The sequence below is a fragment of the Emys orbicularis genome, chromosome 6 (genome assembly GCF_028017835.1).
Source record: "Emys orbicularis isolate rEmyOrb1 chromosome 6, rEmyOrb1.hap1, whole genome shotgun sequence".
NCBI lineage: Eukaryota > Metazoa > Chordata > Testudines > Emydidae > Emys > Emys orbicularis.
Window position 1 is genome coordinate 23,069,289 of NC_088688.1, and position 18,725 is coordinate 23,088,013.

Below are 18,725 nucleotides of genomic sequence, written 5' to 3' on the forward strand. Positions count from 1 at the left end.
CCACAATTTACCTTTTCTACAAATTAACCTAATTTTACAAGAATCTTAATTGTATCCTACTCAAAACATGTTAACATATTTACACACATATATTTTAGTATGCACTTTAAAAGAGGTATTGTCAAGATAAGAATTGTCAATCATGATCAGATCCCCACTGTGTTAGGTACTGTACGAAGAGGAACACATGATTCATACCCAGAAGAGCTTATAGTCTTAAAAATATAGTTGTTTTATTTACTCCTTAGATTCAAACAAATACTTAAAAAAAATAGTGGAAAACCTTTTTTAGTATATTCAACTTAAACCCTGGATCCTACAAAACTTATATACATATGCTTACCAGAATGCATGGTGAACAGTTCCACTGACTTCAAAGGTTCTGCTCACAAAGTTTGAATTTAAGCACATGCATAAGTCTTTGCAGGATCAGGGTCTTGCGTTATAATTCTAATTGACACATTTTATTTAGTCAAACAAGTATACTAAGAGGATTTTCAGATTAATACCTCCTCCACATAGTCATGGCCCACTGGCTGGACATCACTCTGCAAAGCAGCAAGAGTTGTTGGAGTCACTGGTTCTGATGCCGTATCTGGTTTTACTTCCTGCGTCTGTACAACAGCAACCAAAGGAGTATTCTTAACATTTTCAACTGCTTTCATATCTTCCTGTTTACTTCCTGTTGTCTGTAGCTTATTACCACCTAAAATCAAATAAGTTTAAAATGAATTGTTAATTTTGGTAGAATGATTATATACTTACAGAATATGTACAGATTAAAGAGATTTCATTTGCAAATGGCAAGATTTTGGCCAGAGTACCTCCATTTTTTTCAATTATTTTAAGAATAAATTTAAACACCATAAACATACAATTAAACAGAGAACATTGTAAAAGTTCAGCTATAATCAACGTTTAGGGTGGGTTGTTTATTTTTCTTAAATAATTTAATGGTACCCAAACTTTTAAAACTGTTGACCAAAGTTCTCCATTTTTGCAGTAAAGACTTAGTAGGCTTATGCAATTTAGACTTCTATTAAATCCAGCTCAGTGTTCTGCAAACAGGAGGCAAGATTGAAAGGGAACAACCAAAGAAACAACGAGGAGAGTCCATTGTTTTTGTGGATACAGACTAACACGGCTACCCCTCTGATACCTGGGTTGTGAACTCAATCCTTGGTACTTGGTCCTGCTGTGAAAGCAGGGGACTGGACTCAATGACCTTTCAAGGTCCCTTCCAGTTCTATGATAGGTATATCTCCATATTAAAGGTATACAGATGAGCAATCTTTTTGCTTTCAGAAGTAACCCACTGTAGAACTGCTTTCATAAGATACATTTTTTGCTAACAGGATCAAAAAAATGGAAAGCGTACCAGAACTGCATGTTTATATCACATAAAACACATAGCCCTCAATGCTGCCAACACTTATGCACTTGACTTCAAGGGGATTACTCCTATGTGGACAAAGTTAACATGGATAACTCACATGCATAAAGTTATGCATATGCAGAAGTGTTTGCAGCATTGAGACCATAGAGACTAGATACATATACATTTTAAATCCTTATAATAGGTTAGATTTCAAAATGAAGACTGACTTCTGTACTTGCCAACAAAGTTTATTTTCGGTGTAGATATTTTCTTTACAGGTATATTAGCAGCAACTACGGACACTTTGCTGTTGGATGCGGAGTTAATTGGTGTGCTTGCTGTGGGAGTAAGAATTTTCACTGCAGAAGATGTAATGGAGGAGTTCACAGTGCTGCTGCTAGTTGCAATATTTGAAGCAGAGGCAGTCTGTTTGGAAGCAGATGCAGCTGTTGAGGAAGTAGACTGGGTAACAACGTTTGGTTCAGTTGAAGGAATGGGCTTCCCAAGTTTTGTGTGCAACTTAACCACCTAAAACCATAAATAAATAAACAAATAAAATTAATAGGCTCCTCATTAAAAAACATGAACCACTTGGTTTACATTTAAAAAAAATAATATGGCTAATATCCTTAAAAAGTTGATCTGTACGTGGGGAAAAAAAATGAACTTGTCAATTTTTTGTTTCTTTAATGATTTATGAATAGAAGTTTCAGTCCTCTGTAAACTTTTCTCTGCTTGCTTTTTACATTAGAAATACTGGCTTTATCTATCCCAGAAAAACTCTACGATGACTGGACAACTAGTGAAAACATGACATCACCAGAGTCAAGAGTCAAAAAAAGCCAAGAAACCGAGATGGTGGAGGGATTTTTAGTCAAATTGTTTAAGATTTCATGTGCTCTCTTCCGCCTTCCATGCCCCTTGGTGGAGAGCTTACTAAACTATTTTAACTACTATGACTGATGAACACTTTGGAGAACAGAAGTCTTTATTAAAGATTCAATAACTCTGCCCCATCATTTAAAGTACAAGATTCCACAACACAGACTGACATGAGCAATAACAGGTCTTTTAGCAAATGACATTCCTGATATTATATACAGTAAAAAACAAGCAGGAAAACAAGTATTCAGGTTTCCTTTATATATCATATAAAGTCCTTTGCAGGACTCCTTAATACAATTAAATTTCAGTTTTCTGACAGATCAGATTTAAAAGAAATATTGACAGACTCCAAAAAAAGAATCATTTAGTGCTCAACAATAAAAGGTACAATATGGGAAGTGAGGGTGGAGAAGGGGATAAAAACGGTAGATTAATCTTAAAAGTTTGACAACTACGTAGAACCTCAGAGTTACAAACAGACTAGTCAACCACACATGTCATTTGGAACTGGAAGTATGCAATCAGTGAGCAGCAAAGCCAAAAAAATAAAACACAAATGTAGTAAAATATTGTGTTAAACGTAAACTAGAAAACGTAAGCTAAAAAAATAGATTAAAAGTTTTTTAAAAATTGACTAGGTAAGAAAACTATTTCTGTGCTTGTTTCATTTAAATTAAGATGGTTAAAAGCAGCATTTTTCTTCTGCATTGTAAAGTTTCAAAGCTGTGTTAAATCAATGTTCAGTTGTAAACTTTTGAAAGAACAACCATAATGGTTTGTTCAGAGTTACGAACAACCTCCATTCCTACCTTCTGATGTTTAGCTCCACGAATATGGGCAGCATATGCATCTGCTCCTGTACAAGACACATCACAGAGCTCACAGCGTAACTGATTCTGAGTTCCACGAGCAGAAGTACTGCTGTTGCTAGTGTTCTGAGATGCTTTTAATGCCGCTTCTTTCTTTTTGTGTTTCTGGCCTTCCAAATGTTCTTTATAAGTCTATTTAAAAATGCAGTGAAAAAGCATACATCCTCAATAAATTATTTTTACTCCATTAATTATGTCAATCATATGATACTATAAAATATACAATAGGTTATAAGCTAGAAATAATCATCAACACTTAGTTTTGCTAGGGAACATATTTCCTATACATAGCACTGCCATTTTATTGTGCACGTGCTTTGAGGCATAAGCCAACTGCTGGCAGGCACCAGGAAATAATTTTCCTTTCATGATATACAGAACTCCATAGTTGGCAAAAAGCAGTAAGGACTTTTTTCACCTTCCTACTTCCCAAATCATCAAGTATTGTTAATGCCAAGTGACAGATATTAACAATCAAGTGATCTTATCCAGTAGGCTGTACCCAAGTCCCGAGTGATTTAGAGCACCCCAAAGAACTTAATAATTCAGAAGGAGACACTGCTTAAATACATCCAGGTGCAAAGTAAAACTTTTAAAATTGAAAGTGTCCTTGCATGGGAAGGGGCAGTCCAAGTGGGAGTAGTAGTAGAAAACAATGAGAGTTTTTTAACATGACATGCAGAACAACAAATATTCTAACCAAATGTGTAAAAAACTCTTGTTCTTTGCTGTCTTAATCTGAATGCCCTGGCAAGACAGTACTACATTCAGCCATTTCAAAACTAGACTGGGATGCTAGAAGGAGAAACAGAATACTCCAAAGTAGAATATTTTTCAAGGAGAAATTTTATAAAAAGCTTAAATTCTCAAGGGTCTATGGGTCTGAAAAGAGAGTTTTCCCCAGGAAGTTTGCTTCTGAGCAGAACAGTGCTTCAAATGGAAAATGTAAACGTTCAGGATGGGAAGTAGAATTCAGCTGTTCACATAGAGCACAAACATCAGTATTTCCTTTTCATAGTGGTACACATTTTCAAACTGCTTCTAGAGCAAAGTTATTTAAATAATTTCCTCAATCCACAACTGTTCTTAAATAATGCCTGTTTTTAGCTATCTGAAACGATGACTAAGAGGTATAGTGGAATGTCATGTAATACAGGTACCTGTGGTCCAGCACAACTGATTTTACAAACATCACAATAGTGGATCTGTGGTGGTTTGGGAGGTTGTTTTGGTTTCAGCTGCTTATTTTGGAATGGTGCCTTTTTAGTAAAGGTGGTCCCTGTCCAGGCAGCTGTTGCAGCAGCAGCAGCCGCCGCTGCCGCTGCCTGTTTCTGTTGCTGCTGCTGCTGCTGGTAATAGGACGATGCTGCTGAATATACTGCGGCTTCATAGCCAGAATAAGAGGTACCTCAAAGATCAAAATACGATAATGTTACATTATAACACATTGTATATCACAGTTACACAGTTATGCATCCAGGGATGCTGCATGACATTTAATTTTTTTCCATAAAGGTACATTTTGTGATCTAAACATTTTGACACGGTCCTGAGATGCAATGTGTGGTCAAATGATCTTATCACTTAATCAGAATTTTACTTGACTTTTTATGATGTACAAATTTAAATACCATTTCCCACCTATGTCATCAGGGGTATGTATTCTCTCAGACGGATCTTTGTAGCTATACAATTTTAAATATACTGCGGTCCACTACGCTGGCAGCAGTATCAAAGCTGCCATTCAAGAATGTGTCAACGCTCCTGGTACATCTGGGAGGGCTGGGTGTGCACAGCAAAGATGAGATAAAAGCCACTAGAAATGAATATTTCTTCAAACCCAGGTTTATTAATAAGCAACAATTTATGGTGCAAGATTCAAAATGAAAAGAAAAGGACACAAATGGGTGTGAAACAAAAACCCCAACAGTGCTTAGGAGCCTCTTCTCTTTGGTATTTAACCATCCAGCACCCTCAGATGCACTTTGGTGCAAACAAACTGTTGGCCTGCTTGGTTCTCTGTAACTTGCCTTATCTATTCACGTCTTAATTTCTAGTACCACAGTTGAATAAATCAAGAAAACTGTGTTTTCATACCTTTGAGCCAGTTTTCCCATAAACTCTCCACATCTAGTGTTCAACTACTTTAATCCACTGATTAGGCTTTTCCTGTTTCAAGGAACATTTTAAATGTCCCATTTAAACAGGATACCAAAAGATCCAAGCAGCTGCAACTTTCCAGTTGATTACCATCTGGTTATAAAGCAAAACAGGATTCCTTCCATTTTTAATCAAGCCTTGAATCTCTTATGTTTGGAGTAAAGCTCTTGTACCACCCCCTCCTCCCACATGAAATGAAAGTAATCCAAAGTCTAAGTTTTACTCTGGATTGCCCAGTCTACTCTTCACAACTGTTGTCTGATGATGGTACATTGCCTCCCAAACATTTTCTTTGGACAATTGTCTGTTTTTTTCCATTCCATGGTCTCTGCTCCCTTCCCATACTTGACCACCACCAAAAACTATCCAAGCAGTGCTGCAATCGCTTTGATTATGTACAACAAAACAGGACCACATACAACTATTGTTCTCGTCCAAAAATATGTCCGAATACTCTGCCAATATAGTGATCTAACTGGCTGAATATTTATTGGTGCTTTATGACACAACTAAACACAAACTTAATTACCAAATTTTTGAGCCTACAAAATCCTTTTCCATAACATGACTCACAAACCTCATAGTAATATAACATGCAAAATTCTTACCAGAGTAAGTAACTGCTGTTGTACTGTAAGTAGCACTCTGAGTATAGGATGGAACGACAGTTGCTGCAGCTGCTACTGGCTGCACAGTGGAGGATACTGGATATATGGAGAAAGTAGTTGTAGCTGGACTTGGGGTGGCTGGTTTTATGGCTGTCACTTGTCGAGTTTGCTGGGCTTGAGTATACTGAGTTGCTCCTTGGCTATATCCTGCTTTTGGAGCTAATTAAGATAGAAGAGTAAAGTTGTACAAAGATTTAAACATTTGAGACTAGGTGAATTTCAAACTATATTAAAATAATTACATTCAATTATATACAAGTAACTAAGCATATAACAAATGAGGATTTTTGTGTTACAAAATACATATGCCAGAGAAGATGACCATGTAATAAAATGAATATAATCCCAAAGTGCATCTGCATAACCCATTTCACTTTTCTTCTCTAAATACAGCCAGGCATTTTTCTTAAGGGTTTAGTTTGAAGCTCATTAACTGACAAAAATTCAGACGCATATTACACAGACGCTGGTATTATTTGTAGTATTCAAAATACTTTTTGGCTACGCTGAAAATGAAAAACCAAGCCACACAAGTATATTATGCCTAATCTTCCATCTGCTAGTAATCTCTCATCTGCTCAGCAATTTATAACCTCTCACTGGAGGGGAAAAAAAAGAAAAGAAAAAAAGTTCTACCATAGAAGAATGGTTTAAAAAAGCATAGAAGGATGCTGTTATGGAAAAATTAACATACCAATTACATACCCAGCAAAATAGACAGAGGACAAATAGATACTTAGATATTGGGTTACCTTTTATTCAGTACTCATAAGAGCGGCTCTACTGGGTCAGACCAAAGGTCCATCCAGTCCAGTATCCTGTCTTCTGACAGTGGCCAGTGCCAGGTGCCCCAGAGTGATTGAACAGAACAGGTAATCATCAAGTGATCCAGTCCCTGTCTCCCATTCCCAGCTTCTGGCAAACAGAAGCTAGGGACACCATTCCTGCCCATCTCGGCTAATAGCCATTGATGGACCTATCCTCCATGAATTTATCTAGATCTTTTTTTGAACTCTGTTACGGTCTTGGCCTTCACAACATCCTCTGACAAGGAGTTCCACAGGTTGACTGTGCGTTGTGTGAAGAAATACTTCCTTTTGTTTTAAACCTGCTGCCTATTTATTTCATTTGGTGACCCCTAGTTCTTGTGTTATGAGAAGTAGTAAACACCACTCAGCGTACATTCACCAGAAACCCCCCCCAGCAGGTGTCCTTTTTTCCAAACTATTAACATTTGATAGCCATGCCTGGTCCATTGATTATGTATAATCAGAGATTTCACTCAATTTAATAAAATCACTAGAAATAACATCGTAGGTGTTGTTAACAATGCTCACTCTTTAATATGGCTAACTCCCTGATGAACAGAGAGAGAGCTGATGACTATATTCATGCATGTCTCTTTAAACAAAAGATTAATGATTACTGTTTTGTTTCCGATATTTGTATGGCAAGGATTTGTAAACCTGTTAATACTTCCTTTAAAAAATAAAATAAAAAGGATACTATGCCAGGAACATGGTGTTTTCACACAAAGAACACTACTACAGGCTCAGGCCACAAAAAACCCTTCAAGTCCAAACTAGCAATGCATAAATATCCCAGAATATTATTTCCTGTAATATATCTCTTTTGTCCTTTAGTAACATAGCTGTTCTAGTTGTTCCTCTGCTGCTGTACTTGGTAGGAAATACCACAGGTTTCACTCACTTCAGGGCAAAAAGGTTACCTTCAAACTAAATAGGAAAAAACTTTCTAACTCACTGGAACAGGTTCCCTAGAGAGGCTGTGGAATCCCAATCACTGGAGGTTTTAAAAACAGGTTAGACAAACATCTGTCAGGGATAGTCTAGATATACTTAAACCTGCCTCAGCACAGGGGGATAGACTAGATGGCCTCTTGAGGTCCCTTCCAGGCCTACATTTTTATGATTTTTGTGAGTCACTCACTTCTAGCCTGTAAAAAGCAACTGAGGGTCCTGTGGCACCGTTAAGACTAACAGAAGTATTGGGAGCATAAGCTTTCGTGGGTAAGAACCTCACTTCTTCAGATGCAACCTCACTTCTAGCCTGCTGTTTCCATAGCTTTAGGAGTATTTAGTGTTGAGTCCTAGACTTTGTTTCTTGTTTAGACTGCATATCTGCATCTACCTTTACTATTTCCTTTAGAATTCTGAAACTAGAGAATACCAATTTTTCCAGAATGGCATGGAAAATAATCCCCCTTGCTTCTTTTGATCCTTCTCAACCTCCTCAAAATCCCTTCTCTAATATGGTACTCACAATTTAGCAAAGTAATCTACAGATGGTCCAACAACAATCACAGAAGAATAATTTCTACTTGTGTCCACTTCTCTCTTTCGCCTCTTATTGCTGTATTAGGTTTCTATAATCCATACAGCAGCGATCTGGAATTTCCCAGTTGTACTACTTCCCATTGACTCCAAATAGGCCTCCCAGGTCATGGGAACCTCGCAGAATCTTGAAAGCCTTGGCATGGCATGGCAACAAACATTCAGAGTTAAATCTGAAAGTTTTTCTTCTGTATGTAGATCTCAGGTTACAACTATTTTCTGGACATGAAGACTGAACTGACTCCTTTCAGAGTTCCAGTAAACTAGAGAGATATAGTTAGGGATCTACCAAATTCACACTCCATTTTGGTCAATTTCAGGGCTAGAGGGTTTTAAAATTAGTCAGTTTCACAATTTCAGATGTTTACATCTGAAATTTCAGTGCTGTAACCATGGAGATCCTGACCCAAAAGGGGACTGTGGGGCAGGTGGGATCCCAGAGCTGTTATAAGGTCGTCACAGGATTGCCATACTCACTTCTGTGCTGCCTTCTGAGCTGGGCTCTGAAGGCAGCAGTTGTGGAGTTTCCTGAAGCTGGAGGTGATGGTAGGTCCAATCTACTAGGGGCTCCCAGCTACTAGTCACGGTCAGTGGCAGATTAATGCATGGGCCCACTGGGTCCATGCCAAGTTGAAAAATGAGTGCCTGAGCTCTGGCAGTAACAATGGGGCGGGGGAAGAAGAGGGAAGGAGGGGAGAAAAGGCCCAAACCCAGGCACCCCGAGCCCCAGATGGAGCCAGGGGAGAAAGCCCTGAGCCCGGGCAGGAGCTGCAAGGGGCGGCATCCCCAAGCCCCGGCTGGAGCCCAGGCACCCCCATCCCCTGTAGGAGCTGCGGGGGGTGGGAGGGCAAAAACCTGGAGCCTGGGAACCCCAAACCCCTGCAGGAGCCGAAGGGGGCGGCAGCCCCCCATCTGGGCACCCCGAACGCCAGCAGGAGCCACAGGGCAGAAACCCTGGGGCTGCTGCAGCGCAGAAATGAGGGTATTTTACCCTCACTTCTGCACTGCCTGCGAGGTAGGTCTGGTCTCCTCCCATAACCACTATACTGGGGAAGGACAAGTCCTGTCCCTCCCCAGGCCTGCTGAACTAGTAGATTTCAGGGAGATCAGGTTTACAGGGAAGGTCTTATTTCACTGTCCGTGACATGTTTTTCATGGCTGTGAAATTGGTAGGGCCCTAGAGTTAATGACACTTAAGTTCACACTGTATTCCTCTCTTGAGCAGAGAAGAGTGCCTCCCCTTGCTGGAGAGTGAGAGGCATTAAGTATGAGCTCTGAATGTAGGTCTCAAACTGTGCCCTCTCTTTGTTATTAGATATAAAGCCCCTCCTAATACCATTTTTTTTAAACTGCAGCCATATACTGTACAAATGGCATTTTTTTAAAACCACATACACAGTAACTGGTCTCTCTCCCCACAGACTTGTGTCATGTTCTTAAGCAACTTGCTCACCCTATTGCTTTCTTTAAACAAACCTTCTCCCACCCTATAGCTAAAGCTTGCCTTTAATTTCCCATCCACACCAACATTATAAAGCTTTAAAACCTGTTTAAACAGGATTTAAACTGTGTGATGGCCAAAATGGGTTAATACTGACGTGTACTATCTAATATAACAAAACTGTGTTCAAAGATCCTTTTCTTGTCCAGGTCTCTTCCTGGCCAGCCAAAGTGTATTTGAACTTCATAGGCACAACATATTTTAAAACATAAAAAATTGTTAAATTCAATTTACATAGAAAAAGGTGTGTTTATTTTTAGGCAAGAAAGCTATTTGAGGCAATGTCTTCTTATTAAGTGTTGGGCAACAGCAGGATTTTTGTCCATACATTTATATTTATAAGGGTTACATTATAAAGCTAAGAATAAAAATCAATTTGTCTGAGGTATCCAAAGAAACATTTTTAAGAAACAAAGCGGCACACTGTTTGGCACTGACCAAAAAGGAATTTCATGCACACCACCCACCTGTCTGGTAGTACGATTCGGCTACAGAAGGCTGAGGCTGGGCAGCAGCAGCCACTGCAGCCGCTGCTGCTGTTGGTTGTTGATAGTACTGCTTACTGTCATAAGCCACAGCTGGGGCAGTGGATCTAACATATGAGTAGGAGTCCTTAAAAAGCATGCAAAACAGAAAGAAAGGACCTGAGTTTCTGCTTAAATATGTCTGGGGCCTGGGATAATCAAAGGCATCCATAGGGAGAGACAGTCTACTGAATTAAGTCAAACAATTCATTTAAATATGTATATGATTCTAGAGTTAAATAAGCCTTATATATTTTAAAAATCTTTCATCTTAATTTACAGAGACTAAGAACAAGTGCTGAACAGTTTTGATGAACATTAACAGACACAATAAATAGCAGCAATTCAACTCTTGCATTTACAAGTATTTTCTCATTTTTCCCCTTAGTTATTTCCATTAAGGAACAGAAAGATGCTACTGTCAGACTGTTCCACTATTACATTTATATCAGAGCAGAAATTCTATATAATTTTAAGAAAACTCACAAGCCTGCTCAAAATGTGTATTTTCACAAAGAAGAAAAAGCCCACCAACACTTTCTAGGTATTACAAAGTTGATGTAGCATTTTTCCTATTTACATATACATTAACTGTACCTTTTGTAAGCATTCTGTTTTATATCTCATCAACCATTCTGCAGTTCAAAGAATTTTCTACTTGGATTTACAGCACTTGTTAAGAAGCTTAAAAAGTAACATTTCATTCCCTAGCAATTTTGGCAACCTTGTATTTTTTTTTCTCTTTGTTTAAGGCTCCTTTTTTCTCTGTCTGTGCATCAACATCTAGTAGCAGGCATATGCACTGCTCCTGTAATTATTAGGATATGTTAGCTAATTGCTGCTTCAGACCATTGGAAAGAGCTTGCTTGTTTTTCAGGACTCTAACCAGAAGTGGCTATTTATAGGTTTTGTTTTTGTTTTTGTTTTTTTTATTAGAGGGAACAATTAAATAATCATTAATACCACCTAGGTCTTCTAATGTGCTTTTCATCAAATTAAAATAAGTATTTTAAAACTAGAAGGCACCCCTAATAGATAATTTTATAACATGGCCCTTTAAATAGGACAGTCTTTTTCAATTTATTCTGCTTTACACATAAAGGAAAATAGTAGTGTCCATACCTTCAATCTATACCTGAAAATAGTTTTAATACTTTACATTACACATTAAATAGGACTAGTGCCTGCATATTTACCTCACATAAATCTTGTAAATATAGGTACTAGCCTCAGAGTAACCAGGAAGACTCCGAGGCGCCGACTGACTTTAATGGGAGCTGAGATAGCAAAATAAATAATTTATTAAACTGGACCCATACCCTGTAAAAAGAGCCACATGGGCAGACGTGCCCACACAGAGCCCCAATGACTTCATTTCATGTCCCACTGACTTCAATGGACTATTCACATGTGTGAATGTTTGCAGTATTTGAGCCTAAATTAGCAGATAGGGATGATGGCGGCTTTTAGTTTATTTTTAAATTGAGTGAATATGGGCTTGAGAAAAGTGCCAGATTAACAGTTCTGGAGACTGAAATCTGCTCTCTCTACTAATTTCACACAGATCACCAAACATCCATCAGATAAATTTTGATCACTACCAACCCGAGATGGATTCAAAGTGGCACTTACCTGGTAGTTTTGTGTAGTGACCGGAGGAGGTGGTGGTGGGGCTTCCTGTTGTCTTTGGGTATAACCGTAATCTGTCGCCGTGTGTGCCGTAGGATAACCTCCATAGGCAGCAGCTGTGGCAGCAGCTGCAACAGCTACTGGTGCAGGCCTGGCTACTGCAACTGTAGCTGCTGCTGGGGCATATGCAGCAGTAACCGTGTGTGCAGCTACTGGAGCCTGATGGACAGTGTAGCTAGCAACTGTAGTTGGATGGGAATAGGCTACACCCGAAGCTGGCTGCTGGCTATATTGGAAAAGGACAGTAAGTATTACCCATGGAGTAATAAGTCCATTAGTTCAACAGCTAAACATGTTAGACTGATACCTAAATATTTCATTCAATTTCAAAATACCAGAAAAGTCTTAAAACTAAGCTTTGGATAATCCTGGAGAGGTCTACAGGTTTACATGAAGCACTAATTTATTTTATACATAGACTTTTTTATGGCACTCATTATTTAAGTATCACTACACATTGAAGTGCTTATGGCTGAAACATTCAACAAAATGGGGGCCCATCTGATAAAGGTAAACCTTTTGGCACTGGCAGACAATCTCTTCATTTCAAAACAGTAAAGAGATCTCAAATAATCAGATTTTGCATGATATGGAAAGTACTACAATAGTTCTTTGGGTAGCATATTTGACAACTCGCACTGAAAAAAGAACTACTTCTTCTGTGAAAGCTATTATTGAACTATTCCATCCTGCATGGCATTTTCAGGGCAAAATACAGGATTCCTTTTATGCTACTGGAGTTGTAAGACTAATTACTTCGCCAAAAATATACCACCCCATGTAGGCCTGTTGACTGAACAGTTGAATGAAGGAGAGTGACTTTTAAAATGTTTTAATTAAAAGTCAATGCAAAAATCCCTAAACTCAATAGGGAGAGACTTTTGAAACTAATTTCTGATGAGGGAGTCCCCCCTCCAAATGTTGAGATTAGATAGGTAGGCCACTGTATCTAGAAAAAACTAAGAAAAGATGTACTAACAAAAGGTCTGGTAGCCAAATCAAGTGTACTATAGAAATGAGTGTGAAGAGTCTATCAAGATTCTTCCAATCTTCAGAGAATGCTGTAAGACTCATCTGTTTCCCCAACCTTTGCAGCAGGTGCATGCATGAAGCAGTGTACAGGTAAGTATTAACTAACAAGAGGCAGGTATTAACAGTCCAGTGAGAGAAGGACAGTCTCAGAAGGTGCAGTGATTATTTGAAGGGTAGAATCTAATAACTGCCATTGCTCTATTTTGATTTGTAATATATGTACAGTGCATTATACAAAATGCCTAAGACTTTAGGTAGGCTAATTTAAAAATATAAATAAATTAGTAAAATAATTATTGCCAAGAAATCAGTACTTATTACAACCCTGAAAAGAAATGGGGTTACAAAACAAAAGCTAGGAACTTTTATTTGACAAACAGCCCATGCACCAGCATGATTTGTTTCCTGCACTTTCATCCAATAACACTATTAATTACTCACACCACCTACATGAGGATACTATTATCTCTATTTTATAAACTGGGAAATCAAAACAGAGACATTAAATGCTTTGGCTAAAACAGCATACTGAGTCAGTGGCCGAGATGATGATTTGTAATTTTGGGTTTGCTTAGATACCAGAGAGATAATACCTAGCTAAAGTTTCCAATAGTCAGTCTGGCACTAACTGCCAAAAACCGTATTACCTCTTGTCTATGGGTATGCTTACTGCTTCTATAACTTGTCAGTATTCATACTTGGTCAACATTTATTAGGAGAAAAATGCTGTATGATTCTGTCATTTTAATGTCAAAACTGCATTAAGTCTACATATCAAAATGGCATTCCAATACCAGTGGAAACATGTAGTAAAATATACTGCCAATTTTGGCAAGTCCAAGTAAATACAGCAGTTATATTTAAAAAAGTCAAGCAGAACGTTTAAAACATTGCTTGTTATGATTATTCAGAAACGTAAAGATGTACTAAAAACTCTAATTTTAATAAAATGCCCCTTAGTTATCCTTTTTTAAAGACAATAGTACACATCTTTAAATGAGTTTGCAATGAACATCCAACTGTATGATCAATTAGTTCAAAAATCACACAAATCAAATTAAACTAAGGTAAAAAATAAAAAATGCTATCTTTCAAGTGAAGGGGATTCTGAACAGGGAAGTGCAGAGTTAACTATGTGGGATGGGTCTCTACCAGGATAACCTCCTACAGTATTTAGGCACAAGAAAAGTGAGCAATCTTTTAGCACAGTGAACAATACCCACGCACACAAAATTTATAGGAGAAAAAGTGATATGATCATATAATAAAGGGTGGAATATCACAGAAAAATCCTTTGAAACGACCTGGCTTTGTTCTTGCTGAATATAGCACTAGATTTATAAGAAAAAATCAAGAAATTACAGAAAAAGAAAGCTCCAAGTTATCATATTTAATATATTTCTTATTTTGCCAAATGTAATACAGTCCTGAAACTAAAAACACTTTGAGATAGTATTTTGATGCCAGTAATTGCACAGGACACAAAGGAAGAATTAAATAATTGGATGAAGATCTTATTTGTGTTGTAGAAGTTTAAACTTGATGCTCAAAAAAACTATAATCTTCACTGAAAATCAGATGCTACAGTCCTTTCAGTAGCTCCAGCAAGTTTATATTTCTGAAAGACCGTCTAGGTTGGTTGGCACTCCCCACTCCTCAAAAATTTCATTTAATCACTAAGAGCCCAATCCTGTTCCATGTAAATCAATGCAGGGATGTGCCACTGACTTAAATGGAAGCATGATCAAGCCCACATTTTCTTTCAATTCTCCCTCATTGCAATGTTAAGAATCATGGGGGCAAGAAACAGGTCGGAGCCGTTGCTACCACTATTTGAGAATGGTTCCTGCTGCTTCTCAGACAAGTCTTCGCTACAAAATGAACTCGATTTAAGTTACGTTGATGTACAGCCACCACAGTAATTAAATCGGTTTTGCATGTCTATGCTAACTCCTTCTGTTGGCGGGTTGCATCCTCACCAGGAGTGCTTGCACTGATTTAACTATCAATGTGGGGCACTGACAGCCCTGCCGCCTGGAGCTGACAGCCAGAGCCCTAGCGTGGCTTTGGGCTTTCAGCCCTGGTGTGGCTGGAGTCCAGGCTGTCAGCTGGAACAGTCTGATGTAAGCAACACAGCATCTACCCTGACACGGCGTTGACCTAACTACATCGACTTAAGCTCTGCGCCTCTTGCGGAGCAGGAGCAGACCTGTCTGGGAGGGGTGGCTTCTGGTGGTAAAAGGTGAGAACTGCTACCCAGAGACATTAGATCGGGCTACAAACAGCTGCCTGTTTATCAATACTGAATTGTGCATGTGGAAATAACAGAGATTTCCTGAATTTGAGAGAAGTTGTTCATGAGATCACAAGCAGCTACTAAAAATAAGCTAAACCATGAAATGCTCAAAAATGTTGAGAGCGGGCAACTCTTGTAGTAAAGCTTCATTATTGTTTAAGTTGTTACACTTGATCTTAGCCAAAAGGCCGAGAAGCGATACCACTGCTCACATACTGGTTAGGGTCATACCTATAAGGCTTTTTTTCAAATGGTATCCTTGATTTTTTTTAAATCTCATTTGTAACTAGGAACCAGTCATTAGTGAGAGTTTAGCAAGGTGGATCATAATCTGAAAAATATTTAGTGTTTGGCAAAAACAGTTGTCTTGTAATGGTACAGAATTAACAGCCCTAGTCATGTGATTTCTAAGGCTAATAAGGTTCTATTACCATGCTTACTTTAGCAAACCTGTTCCCCTTGCTTCTGCAACATCATGCAGAGCTAGTGATCGAGTTTGCAAGGTTATAGGAAAGTATTCTGAAGTGACAGTTTCTTAGGCAATTTTTAGATGCTTACTGTCAATCATTACAGTCTTAGCATTCTGAAGAACTCACCACACTTCCCTGGAATCTTCAAATCTGGCTCAGTACTCACAAAAATCCCTCTATGGTTCTTTTTTTCAGTTTCTTTTACTCTATCACAACTGATCCCTATCTAATGAGTGTCACACTTTACTGATTCTACCTTTCAGAACTCCCTCCCTGTCATAGGTTATTTTGTTGTTCATATGGATATAACCCACAAGATGTGCATTAACAAGGTATGGTGCACACCCCATATTATAATCAACCACCCCACAAAACCACCAATAACCTAATGCCACACACCCTGGCATGGCTCATTTATCATTGATATGATTACCCACACTTTCCTGCATGTGAAATACAAATGGACATCTTAAAGTTCCGAGAAAGTAAAAAAAAGGCACTGGGTAGTTCTGCAGAACCTCAAATGGCTTTGATTCTCAACCAATCAGGGGAATCTACAGAAGCAATTATCAAAGGAGAACTTCAGTTACACTGCAATTTTGGGCCCAACTTCTCTTCAACCCACTCATTCCTATCTTTTAATTTTTAAGTTCCACCCCACAAAAAATTTGATTAGTTCTGGATTATCTACCTTCTGCTCTCTTGGGTTGCTTAAACCCTAGAGTCCCGATCCACAGCAATTTGTCTTTCCAGAGGATACTAGATAAATGGATAAATTTTGTCTCATTCAATTTTAAAGGAACTCACTATCTGAGGGTACTTTAGATCAGTGGTTTTCAAACTTTTTTTCTGGGGACCCAATTTAAGAAAATTGTTGATGCCCACAACTCAAGGGAGCTGGGGATGAGGGGTTTGGGGTGCAGGAGGGGTTCTGGGTTTTTTGGGGGGCACTCAGGGCTGGGGCAGGGGGTTGGGATGCAGGAGGGGTCAGGGCTCTGGGCTGGGGGTCTTGGGGTGCAAGAAGGGGTTCCAGGTTTGGGGGGGCTCAGGGCTGGGGCAGGGGATTGGGGTGCAGACTTACCTCTGGTGGCTCCCAGTTAGCGGCACAGCCGGGGTGCCAAGGCAGGCTTCCCACCTCTCCTGGCACCGCGGACTGCCTCAAGCGGCCAGCAGCCAGTCCAGCTTCTAGGCACTCGGCTCTCGCCTGCAGGCACCACTCCCCTACCCCCAGCTCCCATTGGCAGCAAAGCGGCCAATAGGATTTTGGAGCCGGTGCTCAAGGTGGGGGCAGCGCGCAGAGCCCCATGGCCCCCCTGCTTAGAAGCCGGACCCACTGCTGGCCAATTCTGGAGTGCAGTGCGTTGTTGGAACAGGTAGGCACTAGCCTGCCTTAGCCGGCCAGCACCGCCGACGGGAACTTTTAGACTAGCCTGCAATGCTGACGAGAGAGACCCAGTGCCTTCCATGCCGTGACCCAGTACTGGGTTGCAACCCAAACTTTGAAAAATGCTGCTTTAGATGCTCTCTATCCATTCCTGTGCCTTGCTCCTATCCCCAGTGGTCATATAGGCAGAGACCAAGCCTGGGGACATTTCCTTCCTTATGTACATGAGCTGTTGCAAAACTTGTCTCCAATGGCTCTGCAAGCAATGTTTGCATTTGATAGATTATAATGTTCCTCCAGAAAGTCACATATATGTTTTAGACAAATTTTGTTAAGGGCAGGATATCAGGGATTCTCAAAAGGGAGACTTTTTTTTTCCAGGAACAAAGTACTCAGGAGAAAAGTAGACAGAAGGTCAAACAAGGATGAAAAAATCCTTATTTTCAGTGAGCTCTTTTTACATACAAATAAGACTTATTTCCCATTTAAAAACAAATACTAATTAAAAAACAGTGCCATGTGGAACCAAATTGGCCCCTGTGTAGGTAATCAGCAGGGTTGGAATCTTTAGACCCACAGCATAGACCTCTACTACTTGAGTTAACAAGGTATTTGGTAACAGTAGTAAGTAGGCTGTTATACTCTGTGTTGGACCAGCCACTAGAAAGAGAATGACATGCACACTGTAATTCTGGGTTCTGTTTCAAGTTTGAGGGGAATGTATTCCAGCCATTACACACCTTTCTCATCTCATCTCCTCCAGCCTCCAGCTCCCCCTAGTATGACTATATCTAGCCTCTCTGCTTCTCTCCAACTCTCCCGCACAGAGCCTGTCCCTGTCTCCCTCTACTTCCATTGCCCTACTCAGCCTGCACCCCTTAGCTTGCTTGAGTCCAACCCAGCCAATTCCTAACCCTTCAGCCTATGCTGTCAGCTCGTGCCTGTTCACCTCTATTATCCTCGGCTTCCTCAATCTCCTCCACACTGCCTGCATAATCACACCTGGAGCATTGCAAGCACAGGAGAGATACAATCTCCTTGCTCTCAGTTCTGGTGCTACAGTGACTCCCAGGAGGAACATTAATAGAAAAAGTCATATATAGCAGCAGTTCTCAAATTTTAGCAATCCGAGGACCCGCATTTTGATTTAATTTTTTTTTGCCAACCTCCCCCGCCCCCCTCAATTCCCCCTGCATAGCCCCAGGCCCTGCCCCCATTCCATCCCTTCCCCCAAGGCCCCACCCCATCTCTTCCCAACCCACCCTTCCCCGCCTCTTTCCGCCCCATCCCTGCTGTTCCCTGGTGCGCAGGAGGCGCTGGGAGGGAGGGGGAGGAGTTGATCAGCGGGGCTCCACAGTCAGCACAAAGAATCTGGGTGGGGATGGAGCATACACAATGCAGATGGAATCTTTGAGGAATAACACTACCAACCTCTAAAAACCTCTACAATTAGTGTCAGTATGGACAGTGCTATGTTGGCGAGTGACAGTCTCCTGTCAACACAGCTACCACCAC

The 18,725-nt window shown here is 39.8% G+C and overlaps 1 protein-coding gene and 1 non-coding gene across 3 annotated transcripts in view; both read right to left on the minus strand.

Annotated features, from left to right (window-relative positions):
- ZFR (zinc finger RNA binding protein) overlaps positions 1 to 18,725 on the minus strand; it is a 51,611-nt gene that overhangs the window by 20,408 nt on the left and 12,478 nt on the right. The window contains exons 3-9 of one of the 2 annotated variants that reach the window (XM_065406953.1): positions 11,972 to 12,254; positions 10,283 to 10,427; positions 5,901 to 6,119; positions 4,293 to 4,540; positions 3,073 to 3,264; positions 1,618 to 1,906; positions 510 to 706 (exon numbers count right to left, since the gene is read on the minus strand). In XM_065406953.1, the coding sequence (XP_065263025.1) occupies positions 510 to 706; positions 1,618 to 1,906; positions 3,073 to 3,264; positions 4,293 to 4,540; positions 5,901 to 6,119; positions 10,283 to 10,427; positions 11,972 to 12,254 (1,573 nt within the window). Of the gene's footprint in view, positions 1 to 509; positions 707 to 1,605; positions 1,907 to 3,072; positions 3,265 to 4,292; positions 4,541 to 5,900; positions 6,120 to 10,282; positions 10,428 to 11,971; positions 12,255 to 18,725 lie in introns of both variants that reach the window. The other variant, XM_065406952.1, reaches the window with a different exon arrangement.
- Positions 15,722 to 15,858, minus strand: LOC135880735 (small nucleolar RNA SNORA66). The gene has a single exon (XR_010561511.1). It is a non-coding gene; the product is annotated as a small nucleolar RNA SNORA66 (small nucleolar RNA).